Genomic DNA, 27,837 nt, shown 5'->3' with positions numbered 1-27,837 from the left:
CCAGTCCAGCGCCTCCTCCCTGCCGGTCTGTGCCCAGGGCTCCCTCTGTGCCCAGCCCAGCGCTCCCTCCCTGCTAGTCTGTGCCCAGGGCTCCCTCCGTGCCCAGTCCAGTGCCTCCTCCCTGCCGGTCTGTGCCCAGGGCTCCCTCTGTTCCAAGCTCGGCGGCGCCCCCTCGCTGCCGGTCCGGGCCCAGTCCCCGCCTGGGATCACTGCCCTCCCTGCGCCGCGGGCCGGAGGCGCCGGCTGAGCCCATGGAGCTGCGCCCGGCGGCTGGGAGGAGCCCGGGCCCGGCGGGGGCGGAGCCGGTAGGCGGGGGCGGATCCCGGCAGTTCCGGGCTCCCCGCAACCCCGGCCGCGGAAGGACGCGGCGCAGCGCAGCGCATTCGGGACGATGCAGCCGCCTCCCCGCAAGGTGGGTCAGGACGCGGCTGGGGAGCGGGGCGGAGGAGCCCGGTGCCCAGACCGGCACTGTCCGGGGCGGGCTGTGGGTCCCTGTGGTGGGCATTGGCCGCGCTCGGCCCTCGCCCTTCAGCACCCTGCCCTGTCCCCTCGGCTCCTGCTTTTCCAGGCTAGACCTGGGTTCCTGCTTAACGGGGTCTGCAAGTCAGGCCACACCGGGAGCAGGGAGCGGTCTGTGGTGTGGACAGCGCCGAGCTGATCCGGAGGGGCCGCTGGTGCTGCAGAGGGTGTGAGGCCCGGGGTGCAGAGCACAAGTCCCGGCCCTGACCTAAGAACTCCTTCCTTGGCAGGTGAAATTGACCCAGGAGGTGAAAGTGCGCTTCATAGAGCAGCTGTCCAGCCTGCAGAGTAAGCAGCAGCGGGAGACAGAGCTGTTGGAAGACATCAGGTACCAGAGGCCAAAGCTGTCCTGGATCAGGGACTAGCAGAGAGTGGCTGTCGCTGTCCTGTGCCTTATGCCTCGCTGTCAGGCCCCTAGGCTGATCCTTCTGGCTGAGACCTGCAAACTCAGGCTGTACCCCTTCCCCTGGGACATCCCTCGTTTGGGCAATGAGCTAGGTGGAGTCTTTTTCCTTCTTCACAGTAGGGGAAGGAGACGAAGCTGAGAAGCAGGAAATCTCTGGGCAGCCTGTGCTGTTCACCAGCGGCTCCTGGTGATGGTGCTGGAAGAGACCCACAGGAATGCAGGGTGGGGGACAGCAGTAGTGGGGATATGTTAAAGCGACGGTAATCTAAAATGTATTTAGCAGCTACTAAGAGGTCATTGACTGCCAAGGCTGGAGACAGAACCCTCAGCCCTGTATGATGTAGGCAGTGGCAATACGCTTCCGCTGCCCCACCCTCACACGGTGTGTCATCTGCGGGGCCCATTAGTCCTCCCTCCCCCTGGCCCATCCCGAGGTGGGCCCATTCGTTTGATGTTTGTGCTGGCTGGTGCTGGTTGTGATGGTGAGGACATGTACCGACCAGGGACTGATCTGGGACTCAGTCACTTGTTCCACCTGTGGGCCACTGAGCCGCCCTCACGTGGGAACAGCTTCCATTGGCTGATCACCTCGAGTGTGTTGGGATGGGTGCTGTGGAGGCAAAAGGCTCCATGCCCTTTTACCAGCTCCAATGCAGTCAGTCCCCAGGACACATGGGTATGGTGTCCCAGGGGCTGTGCAGGGTGCATGGGGAGCTGCAATGAAACCGTGCTGACAGATGAAGGGTGAGGGGCTCTGGGCATGTCCTGGGCCATGTGCATGCTGCCACTTACCACCACGTGCTCTCCCTGCAGGTCCTACAGCAAGCAGAGATCTGCCATCGAGCGGGAGTATGGGCAGGTAAGGAGGGGCCACGTCTCGGCCTCTGTTCAGAGACATCACTGAGCACATTCCAGTACCAGTGTATGTAATCTGAATGCCAAGGGGCTAATCACAGGCCATGGAAGGGGTGACTCAAAGGCAATTAGGGCAAGAAGTCAAAACAGTTTGGCAACCAGCCTTAGTCATGGTCTGTTCATCATGGCTCAGAGCTCACAATAATGTCTCGCCAAGTGGGAGGAATAGGGCTGGCCTGTTCCACCCGTTTGAAGCCAGTGTTCTTCCGACCTGTGGAATGATCTCCAGAGCTGCTGGGAGGGTCTGGTGAAGGAAGGGTCTGGTGATGTGCAGCTGTCATCATCTTGTTCCCCAGGCTTTGGTTATTTGGGCACATGGGTGCCATGGAACCATCAGAATGCATGCGAGGGAGGCCCGAAGCCCAGGGAGAAGTCAGAGTTTGGGTCACATGTCATAACATCTATTCCTTCGGCTGAAGTTTGGGGAAAGCCAGGCTGGGCCTCGTCCAGCAAGGTGCTGGGTCCCTCTGTCCCCATGGAACTCTGCAGGCTTGGACCCTTCCACTAGAGTCCAAAAGAGTCTATTAGCATTGGACATGGTGTAGCTGAGTGGGCGGCTCTTGTCATTCCTCTGCCCGGACAGGCTGTGAGTCAGCCCTTCTTTGCCGGCGGTACCTGAGCTGGGGCAATGCAGCGTCTGGGTTCCATCGCTACCTTGCCCACCAGCGATGCCTCCTCTGGAATCAGCTGGCACCAGCACGGAGCTGTCACTGGGGAGACCATCTGGGTGATGTGTAGAGCTCTGGGCATAACAGCCACGTGGAGCGGGGATGCTCAGCACCTGATCTCTGGTCTCTGCCAGGCTGACACGGCACACTTCTGCTCTATCCGTCCTGCTGCCTGCAGTGCTGGGTAGGACACTGCCGGAGCGGGGTGGGGGCATATGTTTAACCCTGACGGCTCTGGTAAGTCCCACCAGCAGTGGGTGTTGCTTCCCCTCCTCTCCTCCTCTTCCCACCTGGCCCAGCAGCTTCTCCTCGGGTGTAGGTCACACATGAGAATGCATCCAGGATAAATGACTCTGCACCCACCCCTAGGCAGGGGCATCCGGTCCCTTCTGCTGGGCTGTTTTCTTTTGGCGCTAGAGAGAGACCATGGCTGTGGGTGCAATCGAAATATCTAAAGAGGGCCTGATCCTGCAGTAATTTGCCCACACGGCCACATTGGAGCCAGCCGGGCCGTGACTGGGGCTAAGTGTTTGTAGAACTGGGCCCAAGGAGGAGTCTGTGTTCGTTCAGCAAAACCCTTATGCCTCCTGCACTCTCATAGCTCCCCTGGCTGGCTCCCCATCCCCCTTACTCTGGATTTCCTCCTTCCGATTTCCCCCACCCTGATAGCTCTCTCCCACCTGCAGTAGAAACAGAGGCACTGTAATTTCTAAGCAGGTCACTGGTCTGATGTAAAATGTGAAATGCCCATCATGCTATGTGTTGTGTCCACAGTGTTACCCCTTGAAAGCAAATTCCTCTCTGAGCCTGGCTGAGCTTCACCTTGTGCCCTGATGCTGGAGAATCGTTTTGTAAAGTTCCAGTCCAATCTCTCTTGCAGAGAGTGGATATGGAATGGCTAGAATCTTTCAAGGACTTGAAAGAACAGGACTTTTCCTGTTCTCCTTGCTAGGGCCATGGTGAGTGCTGCTCTTTTAAGTGGCAGGTTCTTCTTAAGCGGTTTGCCTCAAGTGTCCTGCTGCAGTGAGTTCCATAGGTTAGCAGAGAATCCTTTCCTTTGATTCATTCAGAACGTTAGCCTTTTTACTTCATGTGCCACCTGGTCCATGGGCAATGAAAGCCTCTAACTGGCCTTCTCAGGAGTGTTCGTTATCCAGTATTACATTGTGTTTTCTTGGTACAGAGCTTCTGCTACAAAGGGCAATAAGTAAAACCAGCCCACCCGAACTGCAGCCCCCAAGGGAGAACTAAATGCTGAGCCTGCAAGGGGAGGAAGGGAAGAGACTTGAAGGCACCAGGAGAGGGTTTGAAAGGGTGGAAAGAGAATGAGTGCCGCAAAGAGCTGGGGGTAATAGAGAGAGTGCAATAGACTCCGCAAGAGAAGGATTCCCGGAGACAGGAGGAGTGAAGGGAGCAGCCGGCAGGCGCGAAGGAATGAGGGGAGGAGTACTAGGTCAGCCTGTGGCGTTAAAGGTCAGGGTTCCCGAGTGCTCAGTGCCCTTGGTGGGCCAGACTTCCCAGAGGGGCTTGAGCGTAAGCTCTCTTGAAAGAGCTCAGAGGTGGCTACGTGGGGGCTGAGGGCTGTGCCGTGAGCGGAAGGAAGACAAGCAATGTGACCCACCAGCAAGTGGCAGTCCTGCTGCTGGGGCTGGTGGAGGCTCTGGCCCCATTGGCTCTGAGGTGGTGCAGTGAGATGCCTGCGAGGTTAGACACGTGGCTGCACTGAGGAGGAGCTGACTTACAAGGAAGCTGGGGCTCCTAATGGTGACACCATGAGGATATGGGGCCTGCCTGGATGACGGAGGGTAGGATTGCTGCCAGGCCCTGTTCAAATTGCCTTCACTCAAGAGGAAGTGGAGAAGGGCAGGTGGAGGGAGAGGTGGCTACCCAGAGACTGGGAGGCCCTCTGTGTGCTGATGGCACCGCTGGCCAGGAGCCGAGACAGTATCCCCAAGTGGGTGAGTGCAGTGAGCAAAGCTGAGTAGGGCGCCCGGGAACACCCTGGAGAGATGCACATGCGGGCTCCTTCCAGGGAATCAGGACTAAGGGACACCCCCGAGAGGGGGCTGGTTGCCCCCGTGACAGGGCAGGAGGTGCTGGGCACACCCCGGAGAGAGGGCTGGGTGCCCCGTGACAGGGCAGGAGGTGCTGGGGACACCCCCAAGAGGGGGCTGGGTGCCCCCGTGACAGGGCAGGAGGTGCTGGGGACACCCCGGAGACGGGGGCTGGGTGTTCCCGTGACAGGGCAGGAGGTGCTGGGGACACCCGGAGAGGGGCGGGGTGCCCCGTGACAGGGCAGGAGGTGCTGGGGACACCCCGGAGAAGGGGCTGGGTGCCCCCGTGACAGGGCAGGAGGTGCTGGGGACACCCCCGAGAGGGGGCTGGGTGCCCCCGTGACAGGGCAGGAGGTGCTGGGGACACCCCGGAGACGGGGGCTGGGTGTTCCCGTGACAGGGCAGGAGGTGCTGGGGACACCCCCGAGAGGGGGGCTGCGTGCTCCCGTGACAGGGCAGGAGGTGCTGGGGACACCCGAGAGGCTGGGTGCCCCCGTGACAGGGCAGGAGGTGCTGGGGACACCCCCGAGAGGGGGGCTGCGTGCTCCCGTGACAGGGCAGGAGGTGCTGGGGACACCCCCGAGAGGGGGGCTGCGACCTGTCTGTGCCACTTTCTTTTCTCCTCTCCAAAGTGAAAGGGCCCTGATCTGTGTTGCTTCCTCTCGTGGCTGCTCCGGCCGCCTGTCTTGCCCGCTCCTCTGGTGAGGTGCGTAGGCGAGCGAGCGCAGAGGTGTCTTCTGTGCACACAACATCCTTCCTGTGTTATTTCCAGCCTGCCCCTGCTTCGACCTAACTTCTTCTTCTCTCTCCTGGCTGCTGTTGGGCGCTGAGCAGACGTCATCACTGCCCACAGTGATTCCTAGGCCTAGCTCGAGAGATTACTGCTAACTCCCCGCCCAGCAGTGTGTGAGTACTTGATGTGGCCCCGCTGTGTGTTGCGTTCCACCTGTCTGTGTTGATTCCATCTGCTGCCATGTCCCATGTCCTAGGTTGAGTCTCTCAGCCTTGATTACCATAGAATAGATCAGTCTGTGTTGTCGGCACGCCCCCATTTGCCAGGCTGCTACACAGTCTTTTGAACTGGCCCCTGGGGCAGCCTGGCTGGGCACCTTTTCCCATGCTACAAGCTGGTCACGACTCTCAGCCGAGCTTGAGAGATGGGGCAGAGAAGGGAACTCGCTGTCACTCCTCAAACCCCCTAGACCCTCCTCCAGCTCTGACATGTCTTGGGTTTAGTCTGGGGTTGGAGGAGAATATTTTGGAAGGTGCAAGTGAATTGGCTGACTGGTTGAGCTGTTTCATAGCCTTGAACTCTGGCATGCCGTTGGCTCTCCAGCTTGCACAGAGGACTCTGACCTTGCTCCTTTATCTCTAGCTGCTTTCACTCCCGAAAACTGCCACTGTTTATTTGCTTTAATCCCAGTGCTTGTTTCCCCCCATGGTGGGTGAGCAGGCCCAGGAGCAGCAGGACCGTTCCGTTTCCAGATCACGTTATTCAGAGGCTTATTGTCCAGGTCGACATCTTGCTGTGGTCCCCTGGCAGCAGCTCTATAGTGTCCCTGTTGCTAGGAGGCTCCTGAGAGCTGCTGATTCTGCCAGCTGAGCCAGCACATTCTAACATCTAAGATCTGGGACCCTGTGAGCACTGGGGCTCACCGGGTCAGTCCCTTTAGCCAAAGAGACTGTGCCACCAGCGTCAGCCAGAGCTGGGTTCTTCCACTCCCACCTCCTCCCCAGGGCTCTGTACTCTCGAGCTCACTGGGAGAACGGGGCCCCTCCTGGAGGTGACATGCAGGCCGCCTGGTAGCTACAGGTTTCACTTGCGTGACGTCCGTGTTCCTTGGGCTGTGACCACAGGAAGGATGTCCTGGGGTCATTTGAACTGGTTGTGGAAGTGGTGTCATTAAAGTGGTGCAGACCCCGCCGTGGACAATTTCTCTTTCTGAGCGGCTCATTTCCATGTAGCCTGAACCTGTCCCCACTCAAGTGAACCGAAACAGACAAAAGGCTGGTTTAAACCAGAATAAGAGCATCCGCAGGAGGGTTTCATGTCCTGGGTTAAACCAGTGCAACACTCCTGCATGGACAGCCCTTAGTGGATGCCACAGAGGGGATGGGCTGCGCCTGCTGCATCGGGCGGGAGTGGGCATTGTCTCGCCAACCAATTGCGTAATGATGCCACAACCTCAGCAGAGTTTGCCAAGCTCCCTGCCTTGAGCAGGCCTGTGTTTCTGCGTGGTGCTTAGGAGGGAGATGTGCTACCTGCTTTCTCTGAGAGGTGCTCACAGTGTGTAAGGTGGCTGTGCAGTCAGGCCACAGACCCTGGGCTGGAGGGGGCTGTGCTAGGCCCTGAGGCCCCTCAGGAGCCTGTGCCAGCTGCCCACATACTTCTCCATGCTGGAAGCAGGGTCACTGCTGGCCTCTTGCCCTCCATTGGCTTCCTTGTCTCAGTGGCTAGTGCCCCTCCCTGCCCTCACCCAGTCCTGCCTCGAGGATGCAGCTGATTGTACCGTTGGCCCGTCTCTACGACAGACTTCACCGGCCTAGCCGTGTCGGTCAGCGGAATTTGTATAGCCTGAGTGGTGCCGGCCAGGCCCCTAGTGCAGACACAGCTGCACTGCGATGATAACACAAATCCTCGTCATACCAGCAGACTGCATCTTTGCCGGAGTGGCTTATTTTGCTGAGGGGGCTGGATTAAGCTGGGATAGTCCAAATGCAGTTTGCCAGGCTGAGCTGCGTCCGCATGAGGAGCACGTTGCCAGTGTAGGACAGCGGTATAACCACCCTGGTGAAGCTGCCTGAGCGTAGGCCTGCTCTTGGTTTGTGACTTCATCGCCCCTGCTCTGCTCAGCTGCCTCGTTTTCTGCCTCCCTCGCAGACCAGGGTTCCCTGTAATAGATACTTGTTCTCTCACTCTCCAGCTGCCTCGTTCTGTTGCTGGCCTCCTTCCCCACTCATTCTGTCCCCTCGCTTGCACTGCCCCTCCATTTCTCACTCCCATCTTGTTGTTGTCGCAGGCAGCAAAGGGCCCAAAGGGGCAGAGTCCCTGGCAAAGAGCAGTGGCCAAACTTTGGCCATGGGGAGCTCTCAGCTTCTCCCAGCAGGAGGCGCTGGAAGGAGAGGTGCATTAGTGCTGGCTCCTCGCTCCATTGCTGGCCTCACCCGGAGGGAGGCGCTGGAGGGCAGGGGTAGGGATCATGGTTAGAGACAATGCACTTGACTCTGTACGCGGCTGAATGACTGCACAGCCCTGGTCAGTGCCGTGCTCATTCCCCAGCTCTTCTGACTGTCCTGCTGTGGGAAGTTGCCCTGGGGCAGTTGCTGGGACCTGTGCAGTGTGCATAGGAACAGCCGTGGTTTTGTTCTCTGAGTGGGGCATTGCTGGGAACAACCCAGCAGGCAGAGGAGCTTGGTGCCCTTGGTGCGAGCCCTGTCGGGGAGAAGCCCCCTCCCCTCATTGGCTGGGAGCCCCAGGTGGGGCTGGGAGAGGAGACATAGTGGTGGCTGATCTAGGGTTTGTTTGCAGGCGCTGCAGAGGCTGGCGAGTCAGTTCCTGAAGAGAGACTGGCAGCGGGGCCGAAGTGAGACCAACGACTCCAGGTGGGACAGCTCGCTGGGGCCTGAGCCTGCTAGCCACGTGCTGTTTGTGTTGGGCTGGCCTGCCCTGCAGTCAGCGTCTGGGGCTATGAGGGAACTCCAGCCAGGGGCAGCTCTCTGCTACGTTAGTCCTGGACTTGCCAGCAGGAGGCACTATAAAGAACTGCATAGGAGCACCAGCTCTAGGGAGCTCAGAGTCACTCCAGTCCCAGCCTTTCCCAGCAGGGGGCGCTGTAGGTATCAGGCCAGCAGAGCTGGCGATCTGGGGAGCTCTGTTCTGTTAACTTAGGTGGAATATATGAGCCCAAAGAGTCAGAGCTGTTAACGTGACCCACTCACTGTCCAGCACTAACCAGGGTTACACAGGGGTCGGGGTTTGCTACCCAGAGACCCCAGCCTGCATCTTACCCTGGCAACACCCCTTTAAACAGCCTGTTATTGGGGAGAGTCAGCAAAGGAGGAAAAACAGTTCAAGCATTTGAAATGTGAAGTATTAAGTCAGGCTGTGAGTGTAACCACATCCCTGGGTCCCTTCCCCTTAGCTGGAGAGTCTTTAGAAGGAAAAGCCCCTTGCTGAAGTCTCTTAGGTGGTATCAGTGACGGTAATAACTGGCCTTTTAGGGAAAAGAGAAGTTAGCAGAGCTGTGGTTAAAGCCTGATCCTGTTTTCTAGACAACAAAGCAAGCCGAACACACACCGAAGGGGAGGGATGAGAACACGAGGGCAGAAAATACAGCTTCTGGCTCTGGTGTTGACTTTCACTCGCAGCCTCGCTACTGGAACAAAACTGCTGCCCTGAGACCTGTCAAACGAATACCGGTATCAGGCTGTTTAGGGCATTGCTTTGAGCTGCCTCTTTGATGCCAGGCTCATAGAAGGGTTACAAAATATGCAGTCTTGTCCAGTTAAGCCAGACTCGTATTAGACAGAAGGAAAAAGGGGAAGGGGGAGAAAAGAAGAGGAAAGAGTAGAAATAAGGTACGGAAGAAAAAGGACACATGGAGGGGGGAGAAGCAGTCTCCCATCCCAGGTGGTGGTTGGGATTCAGCCAGAGCTGGTGGAGGCAGTGATGCCATGTGGGTCCCTCTCTCTGGTCTGATCTGGTCAGGACAGCTCTCAGGGTTAGGACTGAGAAGGCTGGGGTCCCAGGAGACAGTTGGGGTAGCAGCCATGATGGCAAAGCTCACTGTTTTCCCTTTTCTCAGCCAGCCAGTGTCTCAGTAGCCAGCTTTCCCCCTGTGTCATCCCCCCCAACCCCAGACGTTTATTTCTGAGAACACAAGAAGCAATGATGGTGCGGACTAGCCCATCCTCTCAGTATGTTGGTCGCTAATTAGGTCTAATTGCCAGTTAGGGTTGCCAACCTTCCCGGAGTGGCCGGGAGTCTCCCGGAATCGGCCTCAATCTCCCGGTGGCTATTAAAGGCGATCCAGCTCCCAGAAGCAACTGGCATGTCCGGCTCCTAGGCACGGGGGTGGCAAGTGGTCTCTGTGCGCTGCCCCCACCCTGAGTGTCAGCTCTGCAGCTCCCATTGGCCAGGAACCGTGGCCAATGGGAGCTGCAGGGGTGGAGCCTGAGGCAGGGGCAGCACACAGAGCCTTCTGGCCACCCCTGAGCCTGGGAGCCAGACATGCCAGCCGCTTCCAGGAGCTGCCTGAGGTAAACACACCCCAAACCCCTACCGCAGGTCAGAACTGCTCCCGCACCCAAACTCCCTCCCAGAGCCTGCACACACACCCCAATACCCTGCCTCAGCCCTTAGCCTTCTGCACCCAAACTCCCAGAGCCTGCACCCTGAACCCCCAGCCCAGAGCCCCCTCCTGCACCCCAGATCCCACACCCCCAGCCAGAGCCCTCACCCCCTCCTGCACCCCAACCTGCTGCCCAAGCCTGGAGCCCTCGCCCACACCCTGAACCCCTCATTTCTGGCCCCACCCCGGAGCCCACACCCCCAGCTGGAGCCCTCACCTCTTCCCGCACCCTAACACTCTGTCCCAGTCTGGTAAAAGTGAGTGAGGGTAGGAAAGAGCGAGAGATGAAGGGACGGGGGATGGAGTGAGCAGGGGTGGGGCCATGGAGAAGGAGCGGGGCAGGGGGAGGGCCAAAGGAAAGGGAAGGGACGGGACGGGCAGGGGGTGGGACAAGAGTGTTCAAGTTGGTGTGATTAGAAAGTTGGCAACCCTATTGCCAACACACCAATTTTGGTCCATTGATTTCCAGTCCGACACTTCTCTTGTTCACCAGGCCTCATCCTAGCACAATCTTTGAGTGATAGCAGGAGGCCTTTTTATTTGGACTAATTCATTTTCCCTGTCTCCCTTTTGCACCTTTTCCCAATCAATCTTCACTGTTATCGGAACATTTCATAAATCTTTAGTCACTTCCCACGATTAGGTTCACAAACAGGATACATTTGTAGGCCTAATTATCACAACAGCACCCCACCTTTGCCAGCAGGGGGCGCTGTGAGGAATGGGGCAGGAGCGCTGGCTGTGGGGAGCTCCCAGGTACTCCAGCCCCAGCCTCTCCCAGCAGGGGGCGCTGTGAGAAATGGGGCAGGAGCGCTGACTGTGGGGAGCTCTCAGGTACTCCAGCACCTGCCTCTCCCAGCAGGGGGTGCTGTGAGGAATGGGGCAGGAGGGCTGACTGTGGGGAGCTCCCAGGTACTCCAGCACCAGCAGGGGGCGCTGGCTGTGCGGAGCTCTCAGGTACTCCAGCCCCAGCCTTTCCCAGCAGGGGGCACTGTGAGAAATGGGGCAGGAGCGCTGGCTGTGGGGAGCTCCCAGGTACTCCAGCCCCAGCCTCTCCCAGCAGGGGGCGCTGGCTGTGGGGACCTGCCAGGTACTCCAGCCCCAGCCTCTCCCAGCAGGGGGCGCTGTGAGGAATGGGGCAGGAGCGCTGGCTATGGGGACCTGCCAGGTACTCCAGCCCCAGCCTCTCCCAGCAGGGGGCGTTGTGAGGAATGGGGCAGGAGCGCTGACTGTGGGAAGCTCCCAAGTACTCCAGCCCCAGCCTCTCCCAGCAGGGGGTGCTGTGAGGAATGGGGCAGGAGTGCTGGCTGTGGGGAGGTCAGAGCTAATTCAAGCCAAGAATGTAAACAATGGGGCCTGCAGTGAGGTTCCTGAAATCTTTGTCAGGTGCCTCCCTGCATGGCCTGGCATGTGCAAGTGCTGAACCAGCCGGAGGTTCCTGAGCTCAACACTGACAGTCTGGCTGGTTCTGTACATGGACTTGGCAACCTCACTCTCGGCCCCATTTTGAACGTCCCAGAGTTTCGGCCAGCAGGGAATTGTGCTGGGGGGCTCTCAGGGGGATGGAGCAGCACTCGAGCAGTGGTGATGCTGCATCCCAGCTGCACCAGGGCAGAGACCCCCTGCCCTTCTGCAGAGATTGGCCTCGCAATGGCAGCTGATCAGCGAGGAGGAGCAAGAGTGCATGTGGGTGGGTGCAGGGGGCTAGATCCCAGTGGAACAACGCATGGGGGAGAGGCTAGATTCTTGGGGTGTCTGTTTTGGAGTGTACATCCCCCGAGATGTCAGGGCGTGGGACATGGGGATGTCTGGGGTTCAGGGGTGTCTGTCATGGTGTAGATCCCAGAGGGGGTGTGGCAAGGTCTTGTGGGTAGGATGGTCTCTGTATCAGGGGTGTAGATCTACGGGGATGTTGGGGAAGGAGGACAGTGTAGATAGGCCTTGGCGCGGGAGACACCTGCTAGCTAATGTTGCTAGAGTAGAACCTCAGCATTTTCCCTGCTGTTCCACAGATCCTGGTTCCCCTACCCTGGTGGGAGCAGTTGTGTAGAGTTGGCTGTGGGCATTTCATGCTTGTATAGCCATCATGGGTCCTTCTGCCATTGCTAGCCCAGGCAGAGCTGGAGCAGTGCTAGGCCAACCTTGGGGAGAGAGCTGTGAATGCTTGGTGCAGACACTTTGTGCCTTGGCCATTGGAATTTCTTGGTACTGAAAGTGGGCAATTATCTTTCTGCCCGTTTGAACTGGAGAGGGGTGTCTGGAGGTTCACAACACTGAGTGCCAACTGAGGGCAGACTGTCAGAAACAGGGTAGACACTCCAAGCTGGTGGTTTGTTCTATAATTAGATTTCACCAACTCCATAACAATTGTAAACTCCTGGATCACTGTACCAGTCTCACCATGGAGTCACAGACAGTCTCCTCAGACTCTGTAGTCTATGTTGCTACCCAGACAAGGTGGACTTAGTGATAAATGGTCACTTAATCAAAAATCACAAAATATTCAGATTGCTTCCAGTCCCAAGAAATCAGTCACTTACCTCCAGATCAACTGGTACTGTAGGTCTTACACCAAAGACAACGCTGGTAGCCAATCCTGTAATAAACTATCCTAGTTAATAAACCTTTAGATAAAGAAATGGATTATTTACAGGTTGAAGCAAGCAAATGTACACACAAGTGAGTTATCATGTATGATTCCTAAAGATGACAGAGATGTAGTAATCTGTCCATTCAAAATGTCTTTCTGGGCAAACCCAGGAATAACCCTGAAGGATCTCTCACTTCAGTATAGAGTCTCTGGCCCTGGGACTGTTTGCTTCAAGAAGCAAAGAGATGGTCACTTGTATATCTTTCCTCAGAAATCAAGCCAATCACAACAGTTCCCATGCAGGTCCCTTCTTCATGGGATAGGGGGAAGGAAAGCGCTTAGTCTTTGAGCCTTGATCTCACACAATGGCTCCTTTGCATTTAAGGAACAGGATTTAACATTGTGTTAGAGCCCATCGTTTGCATTACACAAGGCTTTTCCCCTGTGTGGTGAGTTACGCAGTCACAGAGGTTTACAATGCAGATGCTTGCTATCACTTTATTAAATGGGGCGTAGCTGAGTGAGGACAATACATGCAGCATCCTACAAGTATTTTATAAAACACTAAACACATTCTTATCAACTTCACATCTAACATCTATTTTGATGATGCCAACATCCAGGGAAGCAAGACTGGTTTCTAGCTATGCAGCAAGTGTTCAGCAAGGCCTAGGACCCTGGCACAAGTTGCCAGCATCACAATGGAATTCTTCTTCGCTTCCCGTTCCCCAGACAGGCTGTGTGGCATTGCAGTGCATTGTTAAACTTTGCCATGTTTCACCCCAGAGGTGACTACATTTACAGAACGAGTGATACCTGTGTGAGTCCCTTATCTGCCATGAAAATTTAGCTACTTCTGGGGTGAAACACGTCAGAGTTTAACCATGCACTGCAGTGGCACACGTGTGTGTGTATATGGGAGTGCGTATGCGTATGTGTGGCCTTCTTGAGAGCTCTGGTATTCTAGGGGGAAGGTGCTCCCACTAAACACTGTCCAGAGCTATTTATTTTCTGGTATACAAGAGGGTCAGTGGAGAGCAGAGAGGTTTTCACATGGGAAATATGAGGGGCAAGAGTCAATGATGTAGAGAGATGCAAGAAGCTCAGTACAGGCAGTAGGAGTTGCAGAGAGGAGAGACATGTGGAGGCCACCCCTAGATGCATGGTGGCTGAAGTATAAAGAAAAGGGAGAGAAGACCTGTTGGCTCATGGGAGCAACCCACCAAGCAGTGGCAGATTAGCTACCGGGCCAGTTAAGCCCATGCCAATTGAGGGTCCCTGGAAAAATGGGTGCCCCCTTGCCCTGCTCTGCCCGCCCACCCAGTGCTCCTGCTAGGGAATGGGTTTGGGGTGTAGGGGCCTCCCCTGCTCCCCGGCAGGAGCACCCCAGCAAGCCCCTGAGCCCCAACCTCATTTCCCCAGCAGGAGTGCTGAGGGGGGGACTGCAGGCGAAAGGGGGGGAGTGGCCCCCACTTGCTCTGGCCCACAGCCCCTCAAAATGGTAATCTGCCTCTGCCCCCAAGGGCTTTAAAATGGAGGCTCTTGTCCCCTGCATTGTGATGCCTGCTGGGAGCCCAAGTTTGAGGATTGCACCTCTTCCCGTGTGCGAGGAGGGCAGCGCGGGTCTGAAGAGCTGGGGCTTGGGTGGGGATGAGGAGGAAGAGGTACAGGAGAGGAAGGCTCGGAGAGGGTCTCAGCACAGGGGAGGGCAGGGGTGGTGCTTCAGAGATGGAGATGTCCTGCCTTGCTGATGGAGCGCATGTGGGGAGAGAAGAAAAGTCCAGGGCCAGAGAGAAATCCAAAGCTACTGAGTGGAGGCCAGTGGGAGTGGAGAGCCAGGAGCTGGAGTGGGCATGAGGGGGAAGGCAGCTGGGGAGGGAGCTGTCGTAGGCCATGCAGCATTAGGCCATGTCATGTTCTGCAGGGGCTGTGGAGAAGCATGTGGGGGTGCTTCGTGCTGTAATGACAGGGTTTTTCTGGGTCAGACTTTCTGGGTAGCAGTGTGAGATCCTGAGGGACAGGGCTTCCCAACCCAGCCGGACAGCAGCGATTCTGCCAAGGCCTGCGAGCATGGCCAGTCATTAGCGGGGCTGATGCAGGATGCGTCTGGGGCTCAGGCAACTCAGGCGGGTGGACAGAAGCTCAGGAAATGGCTTTGCCACTTCCAGAGGTAGGGCTGGATAATGGCCCTGAGATAGATCTGGGACTGCACATCGGCAGAAACCCAGGGAAGATCCAGCTGTGCCAGGCTCTCCATTCAGGGTCTGGGAGCCATGGGGTCCCTGGAGCAGGTTGGCCATCCAGGTGCAATGGGGGAGCTCCTGTGGAGACGGTGGGGCAAGAGACAGGGTACATGTACAGGGCCAGTGTGAAGGAGAGGGGCTGCTCTGCTCCATGGGTGCAGCCAGGCTTCCTCCGGTGTCCGTTCCCTGCAGGAGTGCCTTTGCTGTCTGGAAGGGGGCGATTGACAGCACGGTGTGCGCTGGGCAGGCCCGGGTGGCAGCCTCAGAGAACTACCGCAGCCTGAGTCTGGAGGTGGCTAAAACCACCCGACTGTCCAAGGAGCACCTGCTCAAGAAGGTACAGTCTGGGTGGGGGAGGGAGAGACAGGGGTACAGGCCCCAACCTCCTGCTCTTCAAAGGGGGCTTCCCAGCGCAGGGAACAGGCGCCAGGAGGGCTGGCTGTGGGGCTCACACCCCCTCTCTGCCCCAGAGCACAGAGCAGCTGCAGAGGGTGCAGGCAGAGCTCCTGGAGACGGTGAAGGAAGTGGGCAAAGCCAAGAAGCACTACATGCATCTGCAGCGGGTCAGCGAGGTGGCCAAGGAGAAAGCGGCTGATGTGGAGGCCCGGTGAGTGAGCGGCACTTGCCCTGTGGGTAGGGGCCGGGGGGGCGGGGCTGTAAGGGCATCTGGTAGAGGGCACCATGGTGTCTGAGGTGTTTGTCAGAGGGTCTCAGGGAGCATGATCCCACTGTGTTCTGGGGAGGGAATCTCCTGACCACCCACTTCTGCCTTTGGCTGCAACCCAAGAGAGCAGGGTGCTCTGTGGGGCCTAGAGAGAGCTCCCACTGCAGGGGTGGCTCCCTCGGTGTGGGGCCAGTGTGCCTGTCTTGGAGGGGCCTGTGGGAAGGGGAAGCGACCTGAGCACTGATGGCCATGTCCCTTCTGTAGGCTCCGGAAGAGCGACCATGGCATATTCCACACAAAGGCCAGTTTGCAGAAGCTCAGCACCAAGGTCAGAGTTGTTGCAGAGCCTCTGGCTGAGGGGGTCTGGCGGACACGGTGGGGAAAGCCTGGCTCTTCCTGTAGGAGGGGTGGTGCTTTGGGTACAGGGCCTGCTGGGAGGCCCCAGGACACCATATGAGGGGAGGGCAGAGTCCTTTGAAGGAGGGGCTGGTTGTGGGGAGAGGGGAATGTCGGCGCTGATTGGGGGAAGCCCTGCAGAGGGCACTGAGCAGCTGGCTTGCCCTGGCCCGTTACCCAGGCCATGCTCTGCCTCCCACCCGCAGTTTTCTGTGCAGCTGGCCGAGTACTCGCAGCAGCTGGTGGTGGCACGGAACGAATACCTGCTGACGCTGGGAGCTGCCAATGCCCACCTGGGGCACTACTACCACGTTGAGCTGCCTGCCGTCATGAAGGTAGAAGAGCCTCGTCCTGCAGTCGGCTAGCCAGCCCCTTTTCCAGCTGGGGCACTCATGCTCCTGCCTGCCCTAAGGAGCCAGTCTAGGGGCGGGAGGTGGGCTCCAGTGTCTAGAGAGGAGACTAACAACCCTGAATCCTGGGGCTGTTCCCAGCTGTGTTGCTGTCTCGCTGGGTGCCCCGGCCCCTCTCTCTGCCGGATTCCCTAGGGCGACAGCATCCTGGAGCCAGTGGAGGTTCACTGTGTAGGCCACTGAGGAGGCAGGAGCCTGTTAGCCCTGGCCCAGGAGGGTGGCAGAGCTGGGAACAGAGGCCTTGGGTGGTGGTGGGCTTGAGGCCCTGGAGTTCCAGGTTTGCTTTGGAAAGCATCTGCTGTGCGGCTGGAGCTGGGCGAAGGCCCCTCCCTCCTGTTGGGGTTCTCCCCCAGACCTGAAGCCAGGCCATATCTGCCTGGCCCCCCCAGTGTCTGGGGCAGTGTGTGGTTTTTCTCCTGCGTAGCTGCCCCCTGGGCTCTGCCTTTGAGCACCAGGGGGTGGTTCTTGGCGCAGAGGGTTTGGTGCACGTACCCACCTGCTCCCAGGCTGGGGATGCAGCGCCCGCTCCTCTCTTGCATGTCAGGCATGGCGGAACTGCTGTGATTCTGGGAGGGGAGGAGTCCAAGGTTGCTGCCAGTGGGCAGCCCCAGCTCTGTGTCCCATGGGCAGGGAGGAACGTGTTTGTCATTTGATGCGAGACTGCAGGTGGGCTGAAAGAGATTCCCCAGCACTACAGCAGCCTCGCTGGCAGAGGCTGGGACGGTGAGCTCCCCTCAGCCAGCACTCCTGCGCCCTGGTGAGTCAGGCCGGGGCTGGAGTAGCCAGGAACTCCCCCTACAGCCAGAACACCTGCCCTGCTTCCCACCGCGCCCCTTGTTGGGGAAGGCCAGAGGCTGGGAGATCCACACAGGCCCATGCTGTGTTGGGACAGTAGCTTAGGGGGAAGCCCTGCATTCCCCGAGTGCAGCCCTGGCCAGATAGCCAAGCAGCCGCCCCTTCAGTTCTTTCCAGAATGTCCCTCAGGGCTGGCTCAGGAGCTGCAAACCATGGATCAGCCTGAACCCACCCGAAGCCCCGTGCACTGACCCGTTTCTCCCCAGCTCCAGCTGGCCTGCTTGCCCCTTCCCTGAGCAGACCTCACTCCAGCTGATCCCGTTGCCACTCACTGGCTGCCTTCTCCACTGGCAGTAGGGGGCTCTCTTGTCCTTTGAGGAGCTGTCCGTTTTCCTCTGGTCTGTGTGATGAGTGCAGCAGAGCTCAGAGGAGGACTCTTTTCTCCCGGGGGCGGACAAGGGCGTTCCTGGGGAGTCCCACCAACCCTGTCCTCCACCCTGTAACTGGCCTGATTGTGCTTTTCCAGACCCTGGATGGTGACCTGTACGAGCGGCTCCGGGACCATCTGACCCTAGTCAGCCAGACAGAACTAGAGGCCTGTCACGCCACGCAGGAGCGGTTTCAGGGGATCCTGGAGGCCTCCACACAGGTAACGGGATCTACCCTGCTTTTCAAGGAGGGGCCAGTCCCATCCCATATCCACACCTTGTGCAGTGCTGGCTGTGCCCACACCCCCACCTCCTGGCATGGTGCCATCCCTCAGGCATGCCTGTGCCCCTGCACCCGGCTTGGATGTGGACTGCCATGGGTCATGGGTTCCTAGTGACCAAGCAGTGGCTTGGCCCTGGCTGCCCCTACCCCAATCCCCTCCCAGAGCCCGTGTGCCGCCCCGCTCACCCTCCCCCTGTTGCTCCTGCAGGTGTGCAGGGAGCAGAGCCTCCTCCTGTTCCTGCAGGATAACACTGCCTTCACCCCGACTCCTGAGCAGCAGTTCCAGCCGTCGGGCGCCGACCAGGTAAGGTGGGAGGCCGGGCTCGTGCAGCACTGGGGACAAGGGACTCCCTGTGCAGAGCTCCCCCAGGATGGCGCCAGGCAGCCGGAGAGGCGCACCGGAGCCCTGTCTGAGGGCTGGCAGCAGGGGGCAGCAGGGTGCACTCTGACTTGTGATACTCTGTCCTAGGCACGCCTCCTGGAGGCAAGGAGTGGCAGCGCTGGGGAGAGCGGGCTGGAGAAGGAGGCGCGGCGCTGGGCCACCCGGGCAGCCAGAGACTACAAAATAAAGACTCATGGCAAGCAGGTGAGTGCCCAGGGCTGCCCAGCTCAGCCCCAGCCCCGGGTTCATCCCAGAGCAGAAGGAGCATCCTCACTGCAAGGCTTGTCCTGTGCCTCCAGGGCGGGACGGATCCACTTCTCCCTGCCCCCAAACATGGGGCATGGGCAGGGGGTCTCTGGCCTCGTTGGGGGGAGGTGAGGGCAGTCCCCAACCCAGTGGTTCTGGTCTCTCTCTGGGGTGGGGGTCTGGGGCCAGCAGAGTCGTGGTGGAGCCGCAGCTCCTGGTGGCAGTGGGGCTCAGTCTGGCCTGGGCTTGTGTAGGTTCTGCAGAGGATGGAAGCCAGGAGGCAGCAAGCCCCTGAAGCGGAGACACCCAGCATGGAGAGGAGGATGGAAGAAGTGAGCGAGAACATCCGGAAAGCAGAGGTGGGTCTGGCAGGCGGGGGACAGGTCGGTAGGGCTGCACGTCCCTCTGGCTACTGGCTTTGTTCCGTGTGCACCCTGTATGCGCCACCCGTACTGTGTCCACCAGTTACCCACCCTCCGCTCCTGTGCTGCTGGCCAGTGTGCCCGGCACTGCTGCTGCTGTATGCAGCTTGTTCTGCCAGGATTTGTGCCAGCAGAGCCCTCCCTGCAGATGGAGTGGGAAGGACTGGCAGGAAGTGAATCCCAGCAGCAAGGGGGGGCAGGCAGGCTGGGTAACACAAGTTCCCGACACGTCATGCTCCTATGGCAGATACACCGAGGCTCCACAATGCACAGACAACGCTGTTGATAACGCTGCACCACAAAAGCGCTATGGACAGAATGTGCTGCTTGCTACATGTGTTGCTCAGAATCAGCAGGGTGGCCCTGGCCTTCCCTCTGCCCCTTAGCAGATGTGCTGGTCTGGGATTACCCGTCCGTGAGCTCTTCTCAAGCCAACAGAGCAGCCGTGGGCTCTGTCCATCGATCTCTGCTCCACATGCAGCATTGCACAGTATTTGAATTGGCTTTTTCTTACTCTCATGTGTAGGGCCTTACCAAATTCACACCCATGAAAAACGCATCATGGACCGTGAAATCTCGTCTCCCCCCATGAAATCTGGTCTTGTGTGTGCTTTTACCCTATACTATACAGATTTCACGGGGGAGACCAGCGTTTCTCAAACTGGGGGTCCTGACCCGAAAGGGAGTTGCAGGGGGGTCGCAAGGTTATTTTACAGGGGTCTTGGCATTGCCACCATTACTTCTGTGCTGCCTTCTGAGCTGGGTGGCTGGAGAGTGGCGGCTCCTGGCAGGGCCCAACTCTGCAGGCAGCAGCACAGAAGTAAGGGTGGCAATACCATTCCATGCCATCCTTAGCTCTGCGCTGCTGCTGGCGGCGGCTCTGCCTTCAAAGCTGGGCTCTCTGCCAGCAGCCGCTGCTCTCCAGCTGCCCAGCTCTGAAGGCAGCATCACTGCCAGCAGTAGCGCAGAATTAAGGGTAGCAGTACCACAATAACCTTTCAACTCTCCCACATAGGTGCAGGAACTAGGGGTGCAGGGGGTGCTGCAACTTGGGGCTCCAGCGGCCGGTCCCGCACCCAGGGCTTTGCTCTCAGCTTCAGGTGGGAGGGTGGACAGGAGTAAGTAGGGGCTGGCTTTCAGCACCCCCACTTTTTAAAATGTTCCAGCGCCACTGCTCCCCGACAACTCCTTTTTGGGTCAGGACCCCTAGAATTACAACACTGTGAAATTTCAGATTTAAATAGGTGAAATTATGAAATTTACTCTTTTTAAAATCCTATGACCATGAAATTGACCAAAATGGATTGTGAATTTCGTAGGGCCCTACTCATGTCACTAGCAACAGCCTGGCATCTCTAGCTCCTGCTGTGTATGCGGCATGCATCTGAATGACTGCCAGCACCTGCATGCTCTGCAGACTCTTAGCCCTCTGTGCAGCCCGCTCTGGCCACAGTGAACGACAATGCTCATGTAGGGGCAAATCTGGTATGCCTAGTCCCATTCTGTTATACTTCTAGTCTGGGTCGAACAGGGTCCAGGGTGTATTCCACCCGCACTCATAGATTCCAAGGCCAGACGGGACCATTGGAATCATCCACCCTGGCCTCCTGTATGGCATAGGCCAGAGACCTGCCCCCCAAATCGTTCGTAGAGCAGAATTCTTGGGAAATACATCTAAGAGGGTTTGGAGGGGTGGGGAGGGGGGCTGGATGGGGTGGGGCTGGAGGGGCAGGGGTCTGGAGGAACGAGGGACTGGAGGGGTGGGGGAGGAGCCAGGGACAGGGCTATTCCTTGGAGCCACACGTAGAGTTGAATAAAAATGTGATTCCAACTTGAACAAGACTCAAGCCCTCCTCCCTACCCCCACCCCATTAGGGTTGCCAACCTTCCTGGATTGGCCGGGAGTCTACTGGAATAGGCCTCGATCTCCTGGTGGCTATTGAAAGCAATCCGGGAGATTTTAATAGGCCACTAAAAGTCTGGTCGGTTTGTTGTGATTAGAAAGTTGGCAACCCTACGCCCCATGGCTTTGGCACCAGCTGATAGCCCCTGGCCCAGCCCTTCTGCTGGGGCAGGAGGGACTCCTCATGCTGGCTGGCTGGGTGCCCAGGCCTGTGGCAAGTGCTGAGGCCCGGGCTGACTGGGTGCTTGCTCTCCCTGTGTCCCTAAGGTCAGCAGAGTAAAGGCTGATGCCCGGCTGGTATTGCTGCGCCAGGCTGGGCTAGACGTGGACACCTGGCTGGCGGGGGCCATGGGACAAGTCCTGGAGGAGCTGGAGCAGGAGCGACGGCTGAGTGAGGCTCGCAAGTCGGACAAGGAGTCGACCCCCACGGTGAGAGCTGCCCCTCCACTCTTGGCTTCCCATCCACCCCAGAGAGCCCAGAGCACCCCTCCTGTAGGGCGGAGCCCTCTGTGCCAGTGGCTGGGGGGAGCGGGGGCATCTGCTGCTGGGGTGGCCTGGGCCAGGAGTGTCGCCTTGGTCCTATGGTGGCCCCGTGTGCCCAGAGAGTGGCAGGGCGACTGGGTGCAGGGCGCGCTCTCATGCTGGGTTTGTCCCCAGGCAGAAGAGTTCGATCTGGCAGAGTTTGACGATTATGACGACAATGAGGAGCTCTTTGAGGATGCTGGTCCCTGCCCTGGCACTGCCCGCATCTACCCATCCACTTGCAGGGTGTTCTTCGGGTACCAGGTAGGGTGACCAGATGACAAACATGAAATATCGGGACGCGGGGGGGGGGGGGGGGGTGGAGCAAAAAAAAAAAAGCCAGAGCGCCCCGTCTCCACCCAACTCTCAGCTCTGACCCCCAATACACTCCCAGCTCCCCCATCCCCTCGCTCCTGGGCCCCGAGCTGTGCAGCCGAGCCACGCTCCGGACCCCTCTTGCAGCTCCCGGCCCAGCTGCTCCCGGGCTTCATTGCACCAGCCCCACAGCAGAGGCTGCTCCACTCTGCCCCGCCTGGGACACTCGCCCCGGGCAGCCCCACTCCGGCTACAGGGAACTCGGGGACTCCCCCTCCCCCCCCCGGGCAGGGGGCGAACCAGGCAGCCGGGCCTGGCCCCTCCTGGCAGGAGTGTGTCTGCCCCACACGTGTCTCTGCCCCCTGCCTGCTCCGCGCTGCGCTGCAGGGCTGGAGCAGCCTCCGTGCTGCACTCCCAGCCCCAGCCATGGCCCGTGTGCAAACCTGGGAGGGAGGAGGAATGCTGCGTGCTTGGGGAAGAGGCGGGGCCAGGGCGGGGAGTTGGGGAGGGATCCAATGGGGCAGTGAGGGGCAGGGTTGGGGCGGGTCCAGGGCAGGGATTTGGGGAGGGGTCCAATGGGGGAAGAAGGGGGATGGTCGGGGGAAGTGGGGGGTGAAAGCCCCTCCGGGCTCCGTCTATGCACCGGAGCGGAGGGCAAAATTGCTTGTTTGTCCCGTGTCCCGACCGAACATCGGTCGGGACGCGGGACAAACAAGCAAATATCGGGACAGTCCCGATAAAATCGGGACGTCTGGTCACCCTAGTACCAGGTAAGGCCCCCACCCCAGGGACACAAGCCTAGCACCCAGGAGCCCTCTGAACCATGCAACGCTCTTTCAGGGTGCTCTGGGTGCTGAGTGAAGGGCCTTGTGACCCAGGCTGGGGCAGTGCCTGCTGGCAGCAGGTTCTCTGCTCCCCTCCTCCCCCCAGGCTGGGGCACTGCATTCCTCCAGGGGCTTGGCAGCCGGGGCTGGCTGCAGGGAGCACTGCTTCCAACTTGTCCCATGGCTTTTGTCCCTTGTGCAGGCCTGCCAGTCTGACGAGCTGTCAATCCGCCAAGGCGAGGAGCTGGAGGTCATTGAGGACGGCGATGTGGAAGAATGGGTCAAGGTGGGTGCGGGGCAGTGGGGACATGTCTATGATGAGGGAGGGGAAGAAACGAAGTGGGAACGTCCCCTTCCAGCACAGCAGCTGGCTAGTCTCCTCTCTCACTGGAGGCAGCACCGGAGAGGGCTGGGGAATGGGCTGTGGATGCTGGCTCCCTCGGGCCTCCCTCCCAGGCACTGGCTCCCTCAGGCCTGTGTCCCACCCGGGAGCTGGCCCATGGCCTGGGCCGGGATGAGGGAGCCTGGGGTGGCTGCCCTGGGTTCTCGTGCAGGAGTTCAGTTGGCTCAGGCCTGAGTCCTTGCTGCCTGGCCCTGGGAGCTGGCTGGGTTCTTCTAACTTGGCTTCTCCTGCCCTCGGCGGCTGTCTGCAGGCTCGGAACCAGGCGGGGCAGGTGGGCTATGTCCCTGAGAAGTACCTGCTGTTCCTGGACGCCATAGGGAGTGAGCACAGGGCGCTGACCGGGAGCTGCCAGGAAGGCCCCTCCGAGACCGCCTTGGAAAGGGAGCTCACTAGCATTATGACCATGGACTTGGTGCTGGAGCCAGGAAGTATGTGGCAAGCCCTAGGGCTGCATGTGGGTGCACTGGGACAATGGGGCTGTGTCCATATGTGGGAGGAGGGGTGCCCTGGGCACACACGGCTGGGGAAGGAGTTTAGTTCCCAGGGTCCGTCCCTGGGTGACGGGGGACCAGCAGCTCTGCCTGCGGCGTGGCTGAGGGGGACTGGCTGCTGGCTTGGCCACAGGACTGGGACCATGAGCTCGCTCCTGCCTGACTCCCCCGGGACCTTTGGCCAGTGCTTCCAAGAGTGGCCCCTGACATAACAGGCCTGCCATGGGGCATGCCCAGGGCCTGGTTCCCGGGGTGATCAGTACCCATAGCTCCCCCTGACCTGCAGAGCAAATGGGGGCTCCCAGCACCTCTGAAAACCCCAGTGCCTCCAGCTGGGATTAGCATTTGCCTAGTGTCCTGAGCCTTGGCACCTCTGCCTCAGTGTCCCTCAGTGTCAGCAGAATGGGCTCAGCCCGTCCCATGCCGGGTAGAGGCTCTCAATGTCTGTATGTGGTGAGCAGCTGTGTGCTCTCTCTGGTTGCCTGCAGCATGGCTGGTGCGAGCCCTCTACGATTACGAGGGGCAGAGTGTGGAGGAGCTGACCTTCCCCGAGGGAGCCATAATCCGAGTGCTCCCCAGAGAGGAGGGGGAAGTGGACGATGGCTTCTGGAAAGGTGACTTCAACGGGCGCGTTGGGGTCTTCCCTTCACTGGTGGTGGAAGAAATAACTGGAGTCATAGGAGTGGCTGGGCAGGTTGGTCTCCACTTCCCCCTTCGCCGTGCTCGGGCTTGGCTGTCTGTCCCCCCCCCGTCTCCAGGATAGACTGACAGAGCATCGTGCCAGTGGCCTAGAGCAGTTGTAAGGGCAGACAGAGCATCGTGCCAGTGGCCTAGAGCAGTTGTAAGGGCAGACAGCCCTGTCCCCAGCCCTCCTTAGCTAACATGGCTGCTGGCAGCTGGCTTCAGAAGTACTGACGTTCCCTAGTGTAGACAAGACCTGTGTTCCCGGTTCCTCCCAGGACCAAACCAGGGTGTGGATTGAGTTCCGCTGTACGCTTAGGAGGGGGCACTGCCTTGAATAAAGATTCCTTTCCAGGCTCTGCTCCAGGCTCATGGTCACTGAATTCCCACAGGGAGACTCTTCCCCTAGCCCGGGGACTTTGTCTGCGTGAGGCTGTGGGTGTGTGGGGCAGGTGATGGAAGGAGCCACTCTAGCCTGAGATGGGAATGGTTTGCTGAGCCAGTGAGGGGGGTGGGGAGGACCAGTAAATGGCCAGGAAGGTCGTGGGAGAAGTAGGTGTGGACAAGGTGTTGGTGGGCTATGGGGAGTGTTGAGGGAGCTGTGGAGTGAGGTTGGGGGCTGCGGCGATTGGGATGTATGGCTGGGATGTTGGGGGTCTGGTGGAGGCTTCGTGGGGCACACCGGGGCACTGGAACTAGGGGTGCTGAGCGTGCAGCAGCTTGAAGTAATAGCAAGTGAATGCCTGGCTTCCGTCATGCACATGGTTACAGTTCCATGGCTTTCAGCACCTCCTCTCTAGAAATTGTCACAGCACCCCAGGTGGGTGGGAGGGGTCTCTGTGAGTGGGGGCACTCTAAGGAAGGTGTATGTGGAGGGGCAATTTCTGTAGTGTGAAAGCCCCAAAATTCTTTAATCGCAGCCTGCCTGTGCTTATATTTCCAGGGGCTCCCATCACCATCTCCTCCGGCCTTCTCCCCTCCGGTCCTTGCGCCCGGAGCTGGGCTGGGTTCCCACCCCCTTCCGGAAGTGCTGCTGGGAGGTGAGTGCCTCATGGGGTGCTGGCCTCCCAGATGGCTCCAGGGCATTGGCATAAACAGGACGCTCAGAAGGGGGCAAGACTAGGGTTGCCAGCTCTCCAGAATTGTCCTGGAATCGCCAGAAATTAAAGATTGTCATGTGTTGAAACCTCCAGGAATACGTCCCCTCAGCAAGACGGCAGGCGTTTCCTCTGTGCAGGAGCCCCCGATGGCAGCCATGGGTGGAAAGAGGGTTCCTGGTGGGAGGGGTATTGCTAGCAGGGCTGGCTCCAGACCCCAGTGCGCCAAGCGCGCGCTTGGGGCGACATTTTGCCGGCAGGGCGGCAGGCGGGTCCGGCGGACCTTCCGCAGTCATGCCTGCGGATGCTCCAACGGAGCCGCGGGACCAGCGAACCCTCCGCAGCTGCAGGAGGTCCACTGGAGCCGCGGCTCCAGTGCACCTCCCGCAGGCATGACTGCTTGGGGCGGCCAAATTCCTAGAGCCGCCCCTGATTGCTAGGGCTGCTTGGGGTGTCTGTGTTGTGGGAGGGAACTGGTGAGGGTGGAAAGAGGCTGGGCCCAGCATCTGGGGGGGTCCCTGCTGGGCTGGTGTGCAGGCGTGTGGAGAGCAGCCCGGTGTCCTGCCATTAACGCTGGTCTGTGTTCCCAGTCTGCAGGCAGGATGGCGCAGTCAGTGGACCCAGCTCTCCGGACCTGGGAGCAGCACGCATCCGCCCGGTAAGAAGCATTTGCAGGCACAGGATGAATCACGTCTGCCCCAGGCTGGTGCTTACAAAGTGGTGTGTGAGGACAAAGGCTTCCTCGGGGGATGGGGGGAGGCATGAGCCTGCCTCAGCTCCCAGCAATGTCACCCCGTTACCTCCCCCCAAATGTCCAACTCTCCTCACCCTGCTCCATGCTAGCACCACAGCCATGGTCCAACCCTAGTCCCCCCGGTCTGTCCTCTCTTCCCTAGTCTCCCCCTGCGAGTCCCCCCTTACCCTCTGCGTCTCTATTGTGGCTCCGCGGTTTGAGGGCCTGCAGCCAGGGATCTCCGCTGCGCTTGGAACGTAGCACACAGCCCTCCCACGGGGACCACAGACGTTTCTGTCCCTCAGCCTGGAAGCTGGGGAGGGGCCCCCATAATTACGCCTTTGCCTGGAGCAGCTTCTCCTCTCTGAGGGGTGTGTTCCTGCTCCCCATGTGCCCCATGCATGGGGAGGGAGGGTGGAGAGATGGCACGGAGCAGGGACGCGTGGGTGCAATGCAGGGGCCTTGGCCCTTTGTAATCAGTCTCTCTTTCGCTCTCTCTCTGCAGCTGCGAGCACCGCCTCCACCCCCTGCCAAAGCCCCAGAACCCGAGCCTGAACCCCGCATCAGCTGACGCTACCCAGCTGGGAGCACAGTGTGTCACCCGAGCAAAACTGCTGCCACCGACTTCGCCACCCAGTGGGTGCACTGGCCTCCTGCTTCTTCAGAGCCTTCCCACTCCTCCCCGGCCGGCAGCAGAAATCTGGGGACAGTCCCACGGCAGGGATGGGGGTGCTGGAGCTCACCCCTAGTGCGGCAGAGAACCTGATCAGCAGCCCAAGCTGCCTCTCTGCACCCAAATGGGCTGATCATTCTGGAGGGGTCCTGGGGGACCATAGTCCCAGGGGAGTGCAGAGCACTCACAAATGCATGTTCCTCACTCCCCCAGCACTGAGGGGACTGGACAGTGGGTCCCGAATCCCAGGAGACCTGCAGTGGAGGGATGGAGAAGCACATCTGCAGCCACTTCCCCTCCAGGCAGCTGCTGGCAGGGTGCTCCCACCCCTAGGCTTGGAGTGGGAAACGCATCTGCCAGGAGGCTGGGGGCCTGTAGCCAGCGCTGTCTCCCTCCTCCTTTCACTGCCCACTTCCAACTGGCTCTCAGTTCTGCCAGACCCCCTGCCCCATGTCAAATGCTGAGCCCAGGGGCCCCTCCCAGCTGTGGGCATGTGAGGGTTAATCCTGCTCTCATGCCCATCTCACCCCTCCCTGGCTCACCTGCTGCTAGCTGGCATTTCTGCACATTCCCCCTGAACCTGCCCTGTGCCCCGTCCCCAGAGCAGGGCTGCAGGTGAACGTGGGGCAGGGCGGGAAGAACTGCATTGGGTCCCAGCGCACTGTGCCCCTCTTTCTGCTGGGCCCAGCAGCGGCTGGTTCTGCTGAGCCGCTGTGTTTTCAGGCTGGTCCCTGGCTGCCTCGGCTGCCCTCCGCTTGTGCTGGGGATGGCCTGGTCACTGGGCCCCAATAAACAGATTTCATTCTGCACGTGTGCTCAGCAGCTTTAATGGTTTCAGCTTGTCTATTTGCAGTGGGGTTAAACACCAAAGCCAGCCCCCAGCAGCTGGGCCGCGTGCTGCTCTGGTCACCACCAACATACTAGGCTACAATACACACCAATGTAGCTACAGGGAAGCTGCCTTCATCCTGCTCTGGCCACTTCTTCCTAGCTAGGCTGTGGAGGGCAGGCTGCTCCTGCCCCTCTGCTACTGGGTGAAAGCCCTTCCACACGGTCTGCCCCAGGCCATGGCCCATGTCCCCTGCCATGGGACCACAGAGCAGAGCTGGCCCAGGCAGCTCCCATCTGCTCGTTGGGCAGCAGCTGTGCAAGGAGCTGCTCACAACAGGAGATGGTGCTGTTTGTGGCTCTGTCCTCACAGAGAGACTGCAGTACCAGCTCTGCCAGTCCTTGGCTGGTAATGGGCTTGGCAGTGCCCCCTGCCAGAGGTGGTGACTGACTGTCTCAGCTTGCTCTGGTGGGGCCACACACAGACAGACCCTGCCTGAGCTGCACCAGATGCCGTGCTCTGCATGGCACTTAGCTCTCCAGGCAGCAGCTGGTGCAGACACACTGCTGCTGCCACGCTGGGCTTGGCTTGCTG

General features: G+C 59.3%; 1 protein-coding gene across 6 annotated transcripts; it reads left to right on the top strand.

The window, feature by feature from the left end:
* Positions 1 to 284: 284 nt before the first annotated feature.
* On the top strand, positions 285 to 27,223 carry FCHSD1 (FCH and double SH3 domains 1). Of its 6 annotated transcripts, none has more exons than XM_039483652.1 (20): positions 285 to 412; positions 750 to 847; positions 1,739 to 1,784; positions 8,092 to 8,165; positions 14,939 to 15,083; positions 15,217 to 15,353; positions 15,675 to 15,738; positions 16,013 to 16,141; positions 17,538 to 17,660; positions 17,931 to 18,026; positions 18,192 to 18,308; positions 18,605 to 18,709; positions 20,943 to 21,104; positions 21,333 to 21,461; positions 22,539 to 22,622; positions 22,990 to 23,167; positions 23,719 to 23,924; positions 24,855 to 24,951; positions 25,599 to 25,666; positions 26,247 to 26,450. In XM_039483652.1, exons 1-20 carry the CDS (start codon positions 392 to 394, stop codon positions 26,310 to 26,312), a joined length of 2,145 nt encoding a protein of 714 aa, XP_039339586.1. In that variant the 5' UTR covers positions 285 to 391; the 3' UTR covers positions 26,313 to 26,450. The 6 variants fall into 6 exon arrangements, with proteins under 6 accessions (XP_039339586.1, XP_039339587.1, XP_039339585.1 ...); XM_039483653.1 differs by having other exon boundaries at positions 23,719 to 23,844; positions 26,247 to 26,442; XM_039483651.1 differs by lacking the exon at positions 24,855 to 24,951 and having other exon boundaries at positions 26,247 to 27,223.
* The last annotated feature ends 614 nt before the right edge of the window (positions 27,224 to 27,837 follow it).

Source organism: Mauremys reevesii, linkage group 8, assembly GCF_016161935.1.
Source record: "Mauremys reevesii isolate NIE-2019 linkage group 8, ASM1616193v1, whole genome shotgun sequence".
Classification (NCBI taxonomy): Eukaryota; Metazoa; Chordata; order Testudines; family Geoemydidae; genus Mauremys; species Mauremys reevesii.
Note: the sequence above shows the minus strand (reverse complement) of the source record. Positions and strands in the feature narration are given on the sequence as shown.

What these genes read in the sequence shown, in the direction of transcription:
- FCHSD1 (XM_039483651.1), top strand. Translation starts at nt 392, where the DNA reads ATGCAGCCGCCTCCCCGCAAG. An exon ending in AGTGAGACCAACGACTCCAG is followed by an intron (nt 8,166 to 14,938) that starts GTGGGACAGCTC and finishes CGTTCCCTGCAG; the next exon opens with GAGTGCCTTTGCTGTCTGGA. An exon ending in AGCCGTCGGGCGCCGACCAG is followed by an intron (nt 18,027 to 18,191) that starts GTAAGGTGGGAG and finishes ACTCTGTCCTAG; the next exon opens with GCACGCCTCCTGGAGGCAAG.